The sequence below is a fragment of the Convolutriloba macropyga genome, chromosome 3 (genome assembly GCF_964194025.1).
Source record: "Convolutriloba macropyga chromosome 3, txConMacr16.3, whole genome shotgun sequence".
Taxonomy (NCBI): domain Eukaryota; kingdom Metazoa; phylum Xenacoelomorpha; order Acoela; family Convolutidae; genus Convolutriloba; species Convolutriloba macropyga.
The window spans coordinates 77,209,304-77,226,850 of NC_134470.1; the positions used below are offsets into that span (position 1 = coordinate 77,209,304).

The following is a 17,547-nucleotide window of genomic DNA, read 5'->3' on the forward strand; positions in this document are numbered from 1 at the left end:
CTCTCTTATTATGGAGTAAGAAGAGATGATTTTAAGTTAGAACCTACAAAGCGCAGACTTGTAAATTTGTTTAAGAATATAAAAGTTTTCATTGTTTTTAATAATTCAGTCGGCAAACAGATGTTGAAACGGATCTTTTGTTCACAACTAGAACACTTTTCCCTTCATGTTTGGGAATAATTGATTTTTCCTTTGATTCGAACATTGTTCTGTAAATTTAAAGGAATAAATTTACCTAAAAAGCGAAATCATGCAAATTGTCTCGTTTTAAGTACAATTTTGAATTCAGATGCATGAAACTAACGATTTCTGAACTTTTCCTTTTTTTGAAAAAAAACATGGGCCGTACAGAGTATAGCCCGACTAGGGTACTAACTTGTAGAGCTGTAAAAGCTCATTAGATATCCTTGGTGGTTTATTTATTTATATTTCTTTCTTCTGATTTTTTTATCATGCTGTCTGGTATATAAGCTATCAAAATAATTCAAATTAAATTTTAGCCCTTTTCCAGAAAAAGTCGATTTTAAACGTAGGAGAAACTTCCGTATGTTCGGTTTTATTTGGACAAAAATGGCAAAAGCACTTACGTGTTTTTCTTCGGTAGCGCAGGTGTGATAGGTATGTTAGATTTTTTTTCAGTTTTCTAAATTAAATTAATACAAATCTTTGTTACCAAACTTTGATTCGGAATCAAAAGTTTTTTCTCATTAAAAGTTCAAATAACGAAGTGTTTGTTTTGCTGAAGAATTCTTCATTCTTCTCAATCGCTCTCTATAACATCAGTCTTGTTCTCCATAAATTTCAGAATTCTCCTCTCTTCAGTCTTCATTGAACTCTTGAAAATTATTTATGTTCACCCCGCTCGTTGGGTGAGACAATACTTACAATGTTAGATTCCCCGTCATCTGTACTCTAGGGGAGAAGTTTGGACTTGTAGACATGCCCAGATCATGTATAGCTTTATGGTAATCTTACAGGTGTAGTACATCGAAAATCCGCATCATGCTTCGTTTGGCATTAAGTGATGCTTAGAAGATTACTAAAAAGAATAGATCCAGGTTGGTGAAGATGCTCACCCTAGTGATTAAAAAATTACAAACAAAAAGTTGCAAGAATCTTGCAAGCTATCTTGCAAGAGAATACATACATCTTGCAAGATTCTTGCAAGATTCTTGCAAGATTTTGAATCCGGGCTAATATTTTTTTCATTGAATACGGTTTTGTAATTTGTTTAAAAATAACAAAAATTTGCTTCCAAGATGTTTTCTAAAACATTTGCACCCTGATTTAATTTTTTTGCCTTGATTGATATCTTGTGAGGTTCTTTCAAGAATCTTGCAAGTTTTGTATCATTTTGCAAGATTCTTGCAAGATTTGAAACTGCTCATCACTAGGGCACATTGTTATTCGTTCTGGTCATCTTCTCAAAGTTACGTCCAGAAAGTAGAAAAGCCTCGGTATTAACCACCTACATTTTAACAACTTTGGTTCGGTTTCAGGCGTTACAACAGTTCTAACGATGCTCACTCTAGCCACTCAAAGCACATCTCAAAATGCAAAACACGTGAACAACAAAGTCACAGCCATAGACATATACCTGTGGGCTTGTTTCGTATTCGTCATATTTGCTATGATCGAATTCGCTCTCTCGGATTTCACGACTCACAACGCGATGGCCACGGCAGCTTCTAGTGACGACCCGAAACGGAAGATATCGACTGAAAGTGGTCGAAGGGTTTCAGTTGAGAGTGGTCGGAAGGTATCAACGGATGGGCGAGATGGGTCGCCGAGAGGGGAACGTGCAAGTAGGGTTCAGAAACGAAGCTCGGGGTTCAAGTACTCAGACTGCGATACAATAACTGAAGATGAAGATCAAAGAGACATGAATGTTTGTGTCATCAAGTAAGACTCCCAGTTATAACTCGCCATAACTTCGTTTTTTTTGTGGTGACTAATTTTTCTTATTAGTAAAAAACATTAGCACAAACGGAAAAGATCCAAATATTTGCATAATTTTAGATAGGAAACAAAGAGGCTCGGTAATGTGCTTTTGCACATAATGTTCCGACCCCATTTAAACAAGTTTTTGACTTAATTGTCAACCAAATGAGGAAGAGATAGAGAACTTTCCAAAAATCACTTATTGTTCAAAAATAATTGTAATCATTTAAAAAATCGCTTAAAGCCCCAACGACTATGCAAACGAAACAACAACTCATTAGTGGGCCGATGACACCTGCCTTTAAAGAGAGCAAGAGACAAGACAAAAAACCAAATCAAATACAAATAACAAGCATTACTTACGATCAAAACTCAATGCCTATCTATCATTTTCTTTAAAAAAGTTAATGAGAAAGTCAAATTAGCATCAGATAAAAAGTAAAACAAACAAACTGACTTCCCGTTCACCAAAAACGACATAAGACATGTCTTTATTGCGACTAACTGACAAATAATTAGAAATCAGAAAGCGCAAAATTAGAGAATACCTTTACACTTTTTGAAAACAATTAAATTGAAAGTCAGGAAAGCAATTAGCTATCAACTGAAATCATTCATTGGCTTCGTTAAAAACTCTCATACAAAATTATTGACCCCCGACATTGTTTGGAAGGTCATACTACTACTACAAAAATTGCAAATACAGGCAAAAATCAAAAAGTCACTTAAATTTCGAAAGGAAACAGTGTCGAAGCCTATCAGATCAAAATCTATTCACAAAAGAAAAGAAGATGAAAATTTTGAATATAATCAGTTATGCCTATTTTTAGCGCCATTAATTTTGATATGCGACTTGTCAATAATGTTCCATCTAATAGAAGATCAGACGAGATAGCAAAAGAGAACATCAAAAGTTGAAAAAGTTCAAAAGTTACTGAAAATGTTTGAAAACTTGTAGTATCAACATTAAAAAAATATCCAAACAAAACAGCAATGAAGACTACATCATGATTCACTTTGAAAAATCTGAAATTTTGGATTGCTCAGACTAGGCTGAAAAGTTCCACAAATAAGATGGAAGTTATCAAACTTCAGGTTACTATTTTTTTGAAACAATTTTGTAACACCGCAAGCAGGAACAACCTTAAGCGTTCATCTTCAAAAGCTGAATATTCTAATTAGTTACGTCTTAGCAGGCCAATTCTACATGTCATTGGTGATAATAAGTCTCAAAAGGCTACACATTAGTACCGAAAACAGACAAAACTAAATAATTCATCAACAGCTTTACGCAAACGGTGTTGAACCCAAAAATATTTGCTTTGCACTAAAATTATTATGAACGTCCAATGTTCTCCCTTTTCATGTAATTTTGACTGGTCAATGGTTGAGGTTGGGTTGGAAAACAATCTGTTCTGTAACTAACATAAAAAACAGGGGAAAATATTTCAAAAAAATATCTGCAGCGCCCCAATAAAAACCGATTAGTTTTTGAAAAATAAATTTCCAAAGCTAGAACGAAACCTGTGCTGCTGTTGCTGCTTCTTCATTACAATAAAAATTGTTTTAAATGTTACCAAAACAACTAATTTGATCAAATTCATCATATCAAAAATAATTAATGAATTTTGCTTACTGAGTAATTTCGCCAAAACAACTTTATGTATCTACTGAAAGCATTATACAGTGCTTTAATAGATCCAACGATACTGATCTAAATATTTGATAACTTTGACTTAGTCATAAGACAACAAAAGATCATCAAATGCAGGCAATAATGAGTAGTAAGGTAAAAGTTTACAAAGCATTTGTCGAAGACATAAAAACAACGAGGATTACTCTTATTATTGTTCACTCAATATTGTTTCACTGGACCTCATTTGTATATAATTGGGCTTTTCTTCACTTTGACTTTCAAAAGAAAAAAGATTTTCTTTTAAAAAATCTTTTAAAAATGCAAAATAAATTTCGAAAAGAACAGTCCCAGAAAACAACCAGAATCCGTTTTCATTGCAATAAACAAAAATGAGATTTAAAACTGTTCTTGCTATAACTTGGCATTTTTTGAAGAATTCATTTGTTGTAAAAACCTGGGTAATATATTTTTGGCAAATGAGAATCTTAATACATGAAAAATTTTCTATGCTATTATTATTATAATAATTGATTTAAATTAGCGAAAAACCGCAAAAATGTTATTCCCAGAAAACTTTTATGAGAACCGGAGGTGTAATTGGCCCATATCTGAAAAAAGAAAAATTGTCTTGACATTTTTTTTCTGCTTCACCGGTCAATCTAGACAAAGTGGAACAAATTGACATATTTGATGCCTTTTTAAGAAAAAAATTGTAAAATATAAGAATTTTCAAAATTTTAGCAGAAAATTCTGCCAAAACAGCTGGTTCAAATTCCTCATGAAGTCTCTTTAATCTTTTAGCGTAATACTAGTGAGACGTTTGTAGACAATTGTATCATAATTGAGCCAAATTGGTCAAAATTTAAGCAAATATTAGGAAAAATGTTAACAAAACAACGGAAGTTTGGCTAACGTTCACAAATCTTTAAATCTCCGTCACTCCTCGGAAAAAGTAATTTTCAGTTAGATCTTTTTTTAATTTTGACATTCTACGCTTGACGAGGTTTCTAATGCTACCAGTCACAATATTGTACAATGAGCATATTGATCAGCAAATATTGACTGAACAAAAAAGCCCAGTTGAGTACATAGTTCCTCCCCACACTAATGTGGGTCGAAAACAATACGGCTCTTATGAAAGATCTATCATTTCAATCCAGAAAAACTACGCTTTGAAATGAAAAACAACCAAACAAAGAAATAATACATTATTTGATCTTTATGCTAAGATCAAATCGACTTTTTTGACAATTTCATAAAGGCGGACACCGAATCGATGGTAAAAGTCGAATTTGGATCTTTTCCGATGGTCCGATGGTGTCACCCATCAGTTACGGAGCAAGTTTCATTACATAGTAAATCATTGTCAAAATATGGCACGTACGCCTGGAGGGGTGCAAATAATTTGACCCACTAAGCTAAGGGGGCACAAACAGAAAATACCCTAGAATTTTAAATTTGCACTAACTTACTTTTTTGTTTCACTGCCTCGGTTGCTTCATCAATTATTAATTTTTTGATTAATTGTTTTATTCATTTTTTTGATAACTGTTTCAGCGTCACCCCACCTGAAGAACAAAACGGGAAGCCATTCAGAAGAAAGGAGGGGACAGCCACAAACCCACCCTACAATAACATAGCACCTCACAACAATAATTTTCTGCACGTGACAGAAAACCCGCCCAAAATTCTTCCAAACAATAAATTATCTCCGCCCAATCACTTTCCACTTTACAGCAAAAATCAGAGCCATGATTGTAACCCCAAATCGGCCGAAAGCTGTCTGCTAATCGAACAGTCGGCTAGAGACGACTTTTTCGGCGACAACACAGACATAATCGCAAATAAATACCTTCAACAGAAACACTTCAATAAAAGCAAAAATGTCAATTTCACCCCACTGTGGAACAAACAGTCCAGTCATCAAGAACTGAAGACGAAGTTACGACTGAAATCCAGATTAATAATAAAAGCGGCGGAAAAAGAACGATTGAGGCAAAAGTCACTTCATATGGTGAACAATTTTGCGCGCGTTTTGTTTCCTCTCAGTTTTTTGATTTTCAATGTCTGTTATTGGACTTATTTAATAAACAAAGTGGCGACCAATGATGATTATAAACAGCAGGAAGGGTTCGTGGAAATGGACAACTCGATTTAACGGGTCTTTCCCATTCTACCCCATTCTACCCCCCCCCCGTACACCGGGGCTTAATGGTCATATTACTAAATAATAACCTTATAGCACCCTCCCCCCCCCCCTTAGCCAAGTGCTCATATTATATCATAATAACGTATCCACTTGAGGGACCCAGTGGTACCCTACCCTTGCTTAGTGGTAACAAAGTAGCACCCCCCCCCCCCCTCCCACATTCCTATGAATATTCCATAGTAGAGGATATAATTTCATAATTTGTTGGGGATTACAATGGGAAAGACCCAATTTATCTGATAAGTTTTTAATAAAATCAGAATAAAGAGTTTGTTCAAACTCAGATAGAGTTATTTTGTTTCATATTATTTACAATAACAAAACGACAGCCAATTATGTTTTAATTAGATATTTTGTATAGTTAAATGTTTCAGTATATACAAATGGTTTTTTCGAGCAGTTACGCAACTAGGAAAAAAATAAGCTTGCTAAAGGCTGCGACCTGGAATGACTGAACTTACGTAATATAAATTGGATCATATGTGGACCGTTTTTTAACAAGGGAACAGACCTTAAATGGTCCATGAAATCCGTAGGAATTTTTTACATGCCCCGTTTGCCCACCTTAGACAGAACTTCGGAAACTTAAGAGTTAAATTATATTTATTGATTAATGCAATTTTTTTCAATCAAAAAAATTTAAAATAAATATTAAATTGTTTGACCTGTGGACATAAACAACTTTATTTTAATGACTCTCATATTAGCAGTCCTTTTCGGCAATTTGCTTTTATTCTCCCCGCTGTGGTCAGGTGAACAAATTTTCACTTTGATGGCAGCCAAATTTATTGCTCGTTGAACAGTTATGACAGCATTTCAAAACGATAGAAGAACAGTTTATTGCTGCATTTTGAGACCACCTGAATTAACCGGCAAAAACTGCAAAAAAAAAAAACACTAGGCACCGGAACTTTGCTATCGCTAAACATAGCTATCCGTTTGAGCGTCTCGCGGACTATCTTGTAGAATCTTCTAAAAGTCTCAAATGCCAAAGGAAAGGTGCCATATTTTATCATCTTGATATTAACATTATTTCCACACTGAGGACTTATTTAGTATTTTTATTGAATTGGTGGACTTTACATGGTCTTTGCAACAAAAATAAAGGTCCGTATGTGGTCCTTTAATGGTGAGTAAAATATATTGCATGGTCCGTTAAAAGATAAAGAAGGTTTTGGCAAAATTTGTTATCAGAATTTTAACCCATGTTAGTATATTAACTAACCACTTAACTAAATAAGCCAACTATTATTCTACAAAACATACGTTCCCTTCAACAAAAAAATTTTGATCTGTTAAACATTCATTTGGAAACTTTAAAATATAAACCCATAGCTATTTGCATGACGGAAAATTGGCTTAAGAACCACTACAAAACGTCACATTTTTCACAGAAAAAATACCAAAAACTATGCAGTTGTGAGAGAATGAAAAGAGAGCGTGGTGTAGGAATTTTTGTATTGAACGACTGGGATTTTGTTGAAGTTAAAAGATGCAATCACAATGATCTGCAGGCTCTTACAATAAAAATCAAAACAGATAAGCAGCATCATATAATAATTACTTGAATCTATTCCACCTAGAAAACAAAACATAAAAAATTTTCAAAAGCTAGAAAATTACTCAGTTACCTTACTAGTTGATCTTGAAGATAAGCATATACTATGCGGAGATTTCAAATAACTTTTGGGTTAATAGTGCAAAGTTCCGGAAAATAGTCACTTTGCTGGCAGGAAATGACCTCTCTATAATTGATAACCTTGAAACAACACGCGAAACCTCCTCGAGCACGAAATCAACCGTAGATGCGATTTTTTTTCAAACACTTTGTCATCTGTCCAAACTACTGATTCCGGCATCTCAGACCATCATACAGTAACACTAACATTTGAACAATCTGCGGAAAACTCGTCCAACGGGCGCGAAAAGTTTACAAGAAAATGGGCCAAGTTATAAAAATCTAAATTTGTCGAAGACCTCAACAGTAACTTGATGGACAAATTGAAAGTATTTACCTGCAATTGTATTGATTGGTGCCCCGATAAGGCTTTTGAAAACTGCATGAATTTTTAATTAATACCCAAGACGAAAGTCTACCACTAGATTCAGTTAGAACTGGAGTACAAAAAACCTGGATAGATAACCAGGTGAAAAAGGCTGCGACAAAAAAAGTTCCTTAGAAAATTGTGTCTATAAAACGCAGATACTAATGTTCTACAAATTGATTACAAGGCTGACTCAGTGCGACTTGTCAGAAATCTAATCAAATAAAAACTAAGACATTTTTTACCAAAAAATCATCAAAAAAGAAGCAGCCAATGGCAAAAAAAGTTTTTTCCATCTCCTCAATGAAACATCAGGCAAAACTCCACCGGCTTACCGTAATGAACAATTAGAAAAAAACATAGAAACCTTTATCAATTTTTTTGCAAACATTGGAGCACAGCTAGCAAAAACGTTTGATACAAAGCAGAGACATGAAATTTAAACGAACAGAAACACCATGTTCTGCTTTTCAATAGCCAGTTCCGAAATCATTGACACATTGCGAGTGCTTCCATCAAAACTTAGTTTAGACTGCCACAACATAAACTACTTTCTTCTCAAAACCGTTTCTCATGCAGTTAATCCACTACTTGAAACATTGCATAATGAGTGTCAGAAGCATGGCTTGTTTCCAAACTGCCTGAAAATTACGAGAACACAGTTTCTTAGGATTTTTAAAATTTTCGTTAAACCAATGGTACAAAACGGAATTTTGATCTACGGATCTACAAATAAAATTTTTTTGAAACTAATCAACTTGTTAATTAAAAGAATATGTATAATGTATAATGGGTGTCAGAAGCATGGCTTATTTTCGAAGTGCCTGAAAATAGCAACGATTGTGCCTTTTTTTCAAAAGCGGTGAACATAGTGAACCCACAAACTACAGACCAATCTCACTACTTCCAGCCGTTGGCAAATTGTTCGAAAAATTATTATATAAAAGAAATTAAACGTTTTTCATCAAAATAACACTTTTTCAAAATATCAATCGGGTTTCCGAAGCAAAAAAATACTGTCGACGCCATAGCTTCCTTAACTGAAGAAATCTGAGCAAACTGGTTTAAATAAAAAAACTTAACTACATGAACTTTTAATGATCTAAAAAAAAGCTTTTTAATAACGTGAACCATGATCTATTGCTAATAAAGTGTGAACACTAGGGACTCCAAGGACGGTACTGGAAATGCTTGAACCCTATTTGAAAGACCGATTCCAATATATTAAATAGAAAAAGTTGAATATGAACAGAAAAGCGTTAAATGTGGAGTCCCACAAGGATTAATTCTTGGTGCACTGCTTTTCATCATCTACCTAAACTACGTTCCAACTCTAAAATCGAAAGACAACTAGATTATAGTTTATGCTGACAATAAAGTTGTTTCTAATAAAAGTAGTATTGAGACTGTAGGAAAAAACACAATGCCGCACTAGCCGCAGTTGCGAGCTGGTTTCATGTTAACAAATTGACAATTACCACAACAAAAACAGAACATATGGTATTTGCAAAAGGACGCAATCTAAATCAGCACAAAACGACAATTAATCGAGCAGAAATTGAACAAACCGGCTATTTTAGGTATCTAGGATTAATATTAGACAACCAGTTGAAATTTAAAGATCATATTAACTACGTCAAAGAGAAGCTTTTGAAATTTTGCTCCTTTTTTACCAATTAAGCATTATTTTTACGAGAACACAGTTTCTTAGGATTTTTAAAATTTACGTTAAACCAATATTTCAAAACGGAATATTGATCTACGGATCTACTAATAAAAAATTTTTGAAGCCAATCAACTTGTTAATTAAAAGAATACTAAAATAAATTTTCTGGAAACGTAAATACAAGTCAATCGAGCAAATACGACTCCACAATTTGATAAGCAACGCCTCAGAGATACACGCCTTTAAAATATTCAAAGTACTAGTAAAATTAATAAAACGGCATTCGCTGAGTGAAGTTTTTCAACCATAACAGCAGACCCGGACCTTGAGGTCCTGAAAAAGAGAAATCGTGGACAGTATGTAAAACTTAGCAGAAAAATATTAGATTGTAATTCATTGAAATGTAGAGTTCTTGGGATGCTAAAAATGGCATTGAACTTATAACAATTCTTTTATTTTAGATGTTAGAACAATAAAAGACGCAAACAAAAAAGAATTTTGCCATACAATTCTGAATCTTTATATAATAGGTAACCAGGACTTGCTCGACAGTGCTCATTAGAACAAAATTTTTGACTGCTAGAATTGTTAACCTTTTCTAGAAAGGATAACTTTTCATTTATAAACTTTTTCTCATTGTTTCAACGTTTCAACTAAAATTACACAACTCTTCCGTGAGGTGCCTGAAAACAAACCAGATAGTTTAATGGCGACCATGTAGTGTCGCAAATTGTAATCGATTGTATTTGTACAATGTATGTATTTTCTTGCTACTATTTTATGATAACGGCACTACGAACAATTTATTATTGTTATTTTTATTAACAAGATTTAAATCTACATGGAGGTACCACCAGAGAGAATTGACAACCACAAACAAAGTTCCATGTAACCAGATAATCATTTTAGTCAAGAATAGCAAAATTGAGTTTTTACCAGAAAACTGACAAAGAGCAAGTTTTAAATGATCACTAATATATTATCTTTCTTAAAGCTTCTATTTATGATCAAGAAAATTGATTAATTGCATTAATTACAAAATCATCATAATCAATACTTTATGACTGTTTTTGCATAAATAAATTTGCTACTTCGAACTTCGTCCCTTGGCAAGATACGAGTATATTCTATTCAGCAATCAAACCCGCAGTTAGTGATCCGAGGGAAATTTATTCAACTATTTGTGGAGTAGGTTTTTCTTTCCTTTCCTCCTTACTAACCTCTTTTGGATAGGTTTTGCGGAAAATAGAGACAAGTGCTAATATACAAATTTAACTAAGAATCCGATTGGTAATACAAAAATGGATATGTTTAACTGACGTCTTCCAAATTGATCACACCCTGCAAATTTACACTTACCAATTTTCTTTTGAAGCACTTTTTTCTCACATTTGATGAGATAATACGTAAAGAAATGAAACATAGCCCTGTCCCTGGTTTTTTTGGAAATAAAAACTTTCCGTTCTATAATTCTGTGTTTGCAGTAGAAATTCGACGCTTATTGCAATTACGCCTAGTGAAATTACCAATAGCTGGACATAACGCAACTACCTTATCTTTTGAAATCATTTTTAAAAATTAATTAGTTTTAAATGATGCACACAAATGACTTCATTTTTTTACATTTGATTTCAGAGACCTTTCACATGCAAAGCACTTTTTACGAAGACCTATACCGGTAAATGGGGAAAATCATTTTTCTGACAACAAACTTTTTGAAAAAACAAACAAACTCACAGGGATAACAGCTTGATTATCTATTGGTTTACAAGCAAACATAGACCTTTTCAACGATTTGAAATAATTAAAATGAGGCTTGAAAACCTCTAAACCTATAAAAACTCTAAAGTCTTCACAGTATAAATGTCGGCAAAGGAAGAAAAAGAAAGATTTCAAAAAAAAACAATTTCTATGGCGACAGCTGGGCTCAACACTCACTGTTTTTTATCTTTTTTGTTAAATTATTGAAATTTTGATATGCGTGGCCTTCTCCGTTAAGTCCATTCGGTAATCCCCTGACTAGATCATATATACTGGCTGTCGTATTTATCAAAAAGGTAGAAAAAATTTCAAAGCCTTTCAGTTTTTATTTCATGGTTCCGACCACACTTGTGGGGGGAGGAACTATATACTCAAATGGGTTTTTTTGTTCAGACAATTTAGGCCGATCGATATATTCATCGTAGAGAATTGAGAGTGGCATCATTAAAAAGCTCGTCCAGCGCAGCAATCGCAAATAAAAAGATTCTCTTGAATTTCGATTTATTTTTCGAGGAGTTATCGAGGAATGAAGTTTTGAGTGAACAAGGGATATTTGGCTTGATTTAGTTCACTTTTAGTGTAATTTTTCTTCAAATTAAGATCTTTTTTATTAAAATATTAATTACAAATTACATATCACGCCACAAAATGAAACAATTTTGAGTTCCTAATAGGCGAAAGGCGATAAAAAGACTAGTTTTGGTCTCATAGGGAAGTTTACTATCAAAAAAATTCGAATTCTATTTGAGAGCTCTTTTTCTTAGAAAATTTTTCATATTTTTGTTTTCTTGGGTCACCTGGAGACTAGTCATTTTTATATCTAAGTTCCGTTAATAGCAAACCTGATTTTTAGTCAAATGAAGCTCAATGAACATAAAAATTCTTTTCCAAAGAATCGTGAGTGTTTCTTCTCAGAGTTTTCGTAATTTTAAATGTAGCTTTGATGTTTTTGAAGTTATATTAAATTTTTGAAGTCCTGGCAGTTTTGCTGACCAAGAGAGGAGTAGGTTTCGTAATGAGCATTAGATGAACCTATCTAGAGCATTCAGTGGACAGCTAATGGCTGTTAAGTCGTTAAAAACGATTTTTCGAGAAATTTTTTCAACAGTAACCGATAATAACTTTTTTCCGTGAATTGTAAGTCAGTCGCAGTAATGACAGGACCCTCTTTCTTTCTATTGCAACCAAAAGTATTCTGGTTAGCAGTTTTATCTTCTATTTTTTTTATATGACTTCAATGTCAAAAGATTTTAAAAACTCTTTAAAATCTCTTTGGATATTTTCTTATTATTGGTTCCTATAATGTTATTAATGTTATCACCCTATCCTCACATTGATAACTCCCATTTGCTTAGCGAAGACTTGCAGTGGATCATGGATAATATTTTCACAGAAAAACTTATGGTTTAAATGGCTTCGACACTTTCCTCTCTCACTTTTCTACTGAATTTTTGGTATTTGCTTGTATTTGTTGCTGTTTCCATCGTCAAAAGATTTATTGTGATGTCTTATTGATTACCTATGCATGACAAAAATGTCCTTGTATTTGAAGCGAGGCATACGCTCCAATTGAGCGTATTTATTAACTTCCATTGAAAGCTCTTGAATTAAAGAACTTCCATTGAAAGCTCTTGAATTTCGAAAAAAATTTTGAAAATTGGCCAATCTTAAACTTTTTTTGTGAACTATAATCAGTCGCAGTGAGGACAGGGAGCTATTCTTGTCTTTTTTAACCAAAATGACCTAGTTAGCGGTTTTATCTTCTAACTATTGGTGTTATGACTTCGATGCACGAGTTTCATTTTTTTAATTCCATAATTTTTTTGATAATTTTGGTTCCTTTCAGAATCTCGACAAATTACCCCAGTATTGATGGTTGCATTGGCTTAGAAATGACGTTCAATTTATCATACAAAATGTTTTTAGAGAAAAACTTATGTTTTAAATGGCTTCAAAACTGTCTTCTCGCACTTTTTCACCAAACTTTTGGATTTTGCCTTTGTTTGTTGTTAATTTCACAGTGAATGACTTATTGTAATGTCTTATTGCTTGGTTATGAATGACAAAAATCTCTGTTGTCTCATCGAGGCGTAATTTAGCTTATATAATAGCTTCCGTTGAAATCTATTGATTTTAATGGCGTTGATACTGCGGGTTTTTTATGTATTTATTCATGTTTGTTGATTTATTGGAGTCAAATTGTTTAAAAAAATCCGACTGTTGCTGAAAAGTAAAAGAAAATTGAAAAATTTTGAGCCAAAATTTTATTTTTCAATGACATCGACAAATTTCTCGCTGATTTTTTTGAGTTTACTGTTTTTGCTTTTTTGTTCCTTAGGTAGCCGTAAATTTCTGATCGGTCTCATCAGCTTGCAATTGAGGATTGATTAAAAAATTTTACCCGAAGCAGTCAGTCTATTAGGAATAGTCTTAAATTTTATGATATTTTACGTTTTTAAGATTTTCAAGGATTTTTCGATTTTTTCAGTTTTTCTTTTCGTCAACATGTAACTTAATCTCATCATTGAGAGGTCCCATCCATATCTTTATATTCAAAAGCCTAACATGTCTACTGATATATACTCGTTACTGAGGTTTTATTTGTTGGACAATATGCTTTTTCATAAAAAGTTATGTGAGTGGTGTATTTTTTTCGCTTCCTTTAGCACAATCGCGTAATAACAGATCACAATGATTTTCAAATTTGGCCCGATTGAATTTATTTATTCATTCAGTATAATTTTGGCTGAATTAGTGTATTAAAAAAATTGATAAGAAACACATAATATTCAGATAATAGCTAATGATTTTAATGGCTTCACTAGTTTGTGTTTTCGCAATGTTTGTAATTTGTCGCTCATAATTTTTTGAGTTCATCTTAAGTCCGCTCCTATAGCTTAGTCTAACCAGAAACAGGTTCTGCTGGTTTCATTATGACCTTTTAATTTGTTTATCAAGAATTATCTCGTTAAAAGCTAATTGTTTTTAAGAATTCTGGAATTATTTGGTTTTAAAAAATGATGACTGATTTTTTAATTTTGCCTCAATATTTCTTCTTTTTGTCTCAACATGTTGCCTAGTCTCATTTGAAAAAAAAAAACTATCTGATGTGTAGTTAGAAAAAAGTAAATTTGTGTAGTTAGGGTTTTGTCTGATTATAAATATAAGTTGTTACTAGGTGCTTTTAAATTAAGATATTCAGTTTTTGCCGTGAAATTTTTGCCTTGGCTTTTTGTTGTTGTTGTTGTTCTTTTTCTCGCAGTCTTTTCAAAGGCTTATCTCGTTTTAATGAGGCATGGCATAATTTATTTCAGTTATTAGTTTGGTTGTGTATTGATTTTTTTAAACTCAAACATCTATTTTTGATTATCTCTCTGCAAAAATGTCAAAAGATAGTTCAGTTGAAAATGTAGATGTGCGCGGGTCGGAGCATCATGTGCGAACGCACATTAACGAGCCTCCTGGTTTAAATTTATTGGCTTTTTTTGATAACAAGAAAATAATTTTTCTCGTGAATATCATTGTCAAATAACTATATCAGTTGGAATTTCACCTTCGAAAATTAGAACTATGCATTTTTGTTTGAATAGAAGCCGCCTAACAAATAATCTAGTTAAAAAACCAGACTAAAATTTTCGTGTGTTCCCATAAAAACCAAACTGCTAGTATTAGCTTTTAACTGACCTATATCAAGGGAAGAATTCTCTTTTGTTTAAACTTGAGCTTTTGAAATTTTCTAGGTTTGGGTTAGCACCGTGTTTGTTTTTACCCGTCAAAAAAGTATAAAGAGAAGTTAATATTAGCTGTTGAGTAGTTTTTATTGCGCTATTTGAAGTAGCAGACATTATTGAAGTCGACTAGACTAAACAAACTACAAAAGTTTCAGGTTGTGCAGACGTGTAAATAGGTTGTTTGATCCAGGTTAATTAGGTAAACACAATAATTATAAAGCCAGTGTTTGCTAATTCAAATGACAAAATCATTTTTTGAAGTCGAGAGAAAAAGCAGCTTAGCTGAGAGCTGGGCCGTAAATGCTGGTTCGGAATCTTGCGCATGTTCACTAAATTTGAAACATTGATAGACTTACGAATGCCACTTGCTGATAATAACAAGGTCAATTCTTTTCGTTCTTGTGGGACTTCAATTTTAGAGGTCATAAAAGTTTTCGCCAGCTTCTTCTCATCGGATCTCAATTTTGTATGCCAAAAACCTCATGATTGACAGCATTTGCAAAACCTTAGAAACCAATTACTCACTAGCCTATAGGAACCAGGACCTGTTAAATGAAAAAAAACTTGGATAACAAATGTTCAAAAAATGTCACAATTTTGACCGATTCATTTTACACAATTTACCGGTAACAATTTTTTGGGTAAATTCACCCACTTTTGAGCTGGTTTCCATTATTGTACTTTAATGCATGAAAGTGGACCCTACTAACTTATATTTAATCCTTTTAATTGGTCTGCAACTCACAGCGCTGCCACTTTCTATGCAAGCTTTTGCGATTAAAAAAAGCAGTTTAAAAACACGACGACAAGTTGCGAAAAAGCAGTAAAAAGTCTGAGTTTTGGTGAGAAAAAGCTGAGTTCTTCAGGAAAATCAAAATATACACACATATTAGATTTTCCAGCTTTACGTTCGTGTGAAGAATTTCAACTATAAAATGTATAATTCTATTTAAAAATATTTGCTATTTAAAAACAAACTGAAAGTTGACTAAGTTTTTTCCTCAAAATTTAACAAATTCTTCACAATGGTATATTCACTGGGGCAGTGAATCAGCCACCATAGTAAAGTCTATAGTTTGTCAATTTAAAACTTTAAAAAATTAAAAAAAACTCATTCTTTTGCTCTATGCATATGGAGCGACGCAGCTCTTTCTTTATTCCGTCAACTTAATTATAGCCCAGTCAAAGTGTAATCGAACAGTTGAAGAGTAATTTTTTTTAATTAGCCGGGTAATTTTTGGCCTTTTGTTTCTACTAAAGAAACAAAAGGCTTTTCTTTTGTGTCAAATTCAAATTTATGCCTAAGGAATACAATTATCGGAAAGAAAAACTTGCTATCTGATCATTTCAGTTTTGAAGTGTCTAAAGATAAAAGCTAAACAAAAAATTAAAATTATATCAAGAAAGATGGAACTTTTTTGAAGACGTTTTCAAAAAAGTTCAAAAACTTTCCAACTTGGTATACCCCGATTTGGGGTGCATTAGCTTTAATTTTTTTGAAAATTTGATCACATTGAATGTGAACGGCAATTAGGAGACGCACTCTCAGTTTTTTTCCAGTTTTACGTTTGTCTGAAAAATTTAAACTATAAAATGTATAATTCTATTTAAAAACATTTGATCGTTTTCTTTAAATAGACGCAGTATCAGGGTCTATGATGAAATATTTCAAACTGAAAATTGACTGAGTTTTTTTCCTCAAAATTTAACAAATTCTTTATTATTGTATATTCAGTTCTTTAAAACTTTAAAACAGCTTCAAGTGGTTTTTTAACTCACTTAAATGCGTGAATGCTTGCACATTTTCTGAAAATTTTATTTTGAAATTTTTATCAGAGTGTTTTGCTCACTTTTTCTGTAAATATTTGCAACATTTATATGTCTTTCTAAATTTACTGTGTTTTTTATATTGGATTGAAAAACTTCAAAAAAAAATAATTTTTTCAATTTTTGATACTATGAAAACCCCAGAAACCCTTAATTATTCTATTCTGATTACCAAGCTATGATTAAGCAAAGTTTTGTTGTTTGCACACCTCGGATCTGTTCCGAAATACATCTCGAGTGAACCCGATTCCAAACCGAGTGCCTGTTGATGGGGGTGGTGTCGGGGTGTCAAAATGTGGGCTCTTCACATCATCCAGGTAGTTTGCAGTGAAAGGTGGGTAGTTCACGGGTGAGTTGTACGAGGGTAGGGTACCGAGGAATGGGTCGGTGGGTTGATCATTAAGAAGATTGTCAAGGGAGTTTGTTGATGGTTGCTCACGGTCAACTTGTTTCTGTTTACAAAAAATTAAGACTTTGTTCAATCTCTTAAAATCAAAATGAGTTCCTTTATTATGAGTTCCTAAACTCTATTGATTGTATGTAATTTGAAATAATCTTCTTAAAGATTACTTTTGAAGACGCTGAACGCTTATCAGAGAATAAAACTTTATGGTCAAAGTTGAACTGACCAAGGTCAGACGAACTGCTCTCAAACGACAGGCTGGGAATTTTAATGAGGCCGGGGGTTGTGAATGGCGAACTTTTTTCGTACTAGAGGGTGAAAGAATGTT

The 17,547-nt window shown here is 33.1% G+C and overlaps 2 protein-coding genes across 3 annotated transcripts in view; one reads left to right on the plus strand and one right to left on the minus strand.

The window, feature by feature from the left end:
• Nucleotides 1-5,778, plus strand: part of LOC142337295 (gamma-aminobutyric acid receptor subunit rho-2-like) — a 112,389-nt gene extending 106,611 nt beyond the window's left edge. Inside the window, exons 5-6 of the mRNA XM_075386482.1 lie at nucleotides 1,500-1,902; nucleotides 5,135-5,778. Coding sequence (XP_075242597.1) covers nucleotides 1,500-1,902; nucleotides 5,135-5,735 — 1,004 coding nt within the window. The 3' untranslated portion in view covers nucleotides 5,736-5,778. The remainder of the gene's footprint in view (nucleotides 1-1,499; nucleotides 1,903-5,134) is intronic.
• An 11,134-nt stretch (nucleotides 5,779-16,912) lies between these two features.
• LOC142337297 (innexin unc-9-like) overlaps nucleotides 16,913-17,547 on the minus strand; it is a 37,090-nt gene continuing 36,455 nt past the window's right edge. For both annotated transcript variants that reach the window (XM_075386484.1, XM_075386483.1), the window contains one exon: nucleotides 16,913-17,268. In XM_075386484.1, coding sequence (XP_075242599.1) covers nucleotides 16,999-17,268 — 270 coding nt within the window. In that variant the 3' untranslated portion in view covers nucleotides 16,913-16,998. The remainder of the gene's footprint in view (nucleotides 17,269-17,547) is intronic.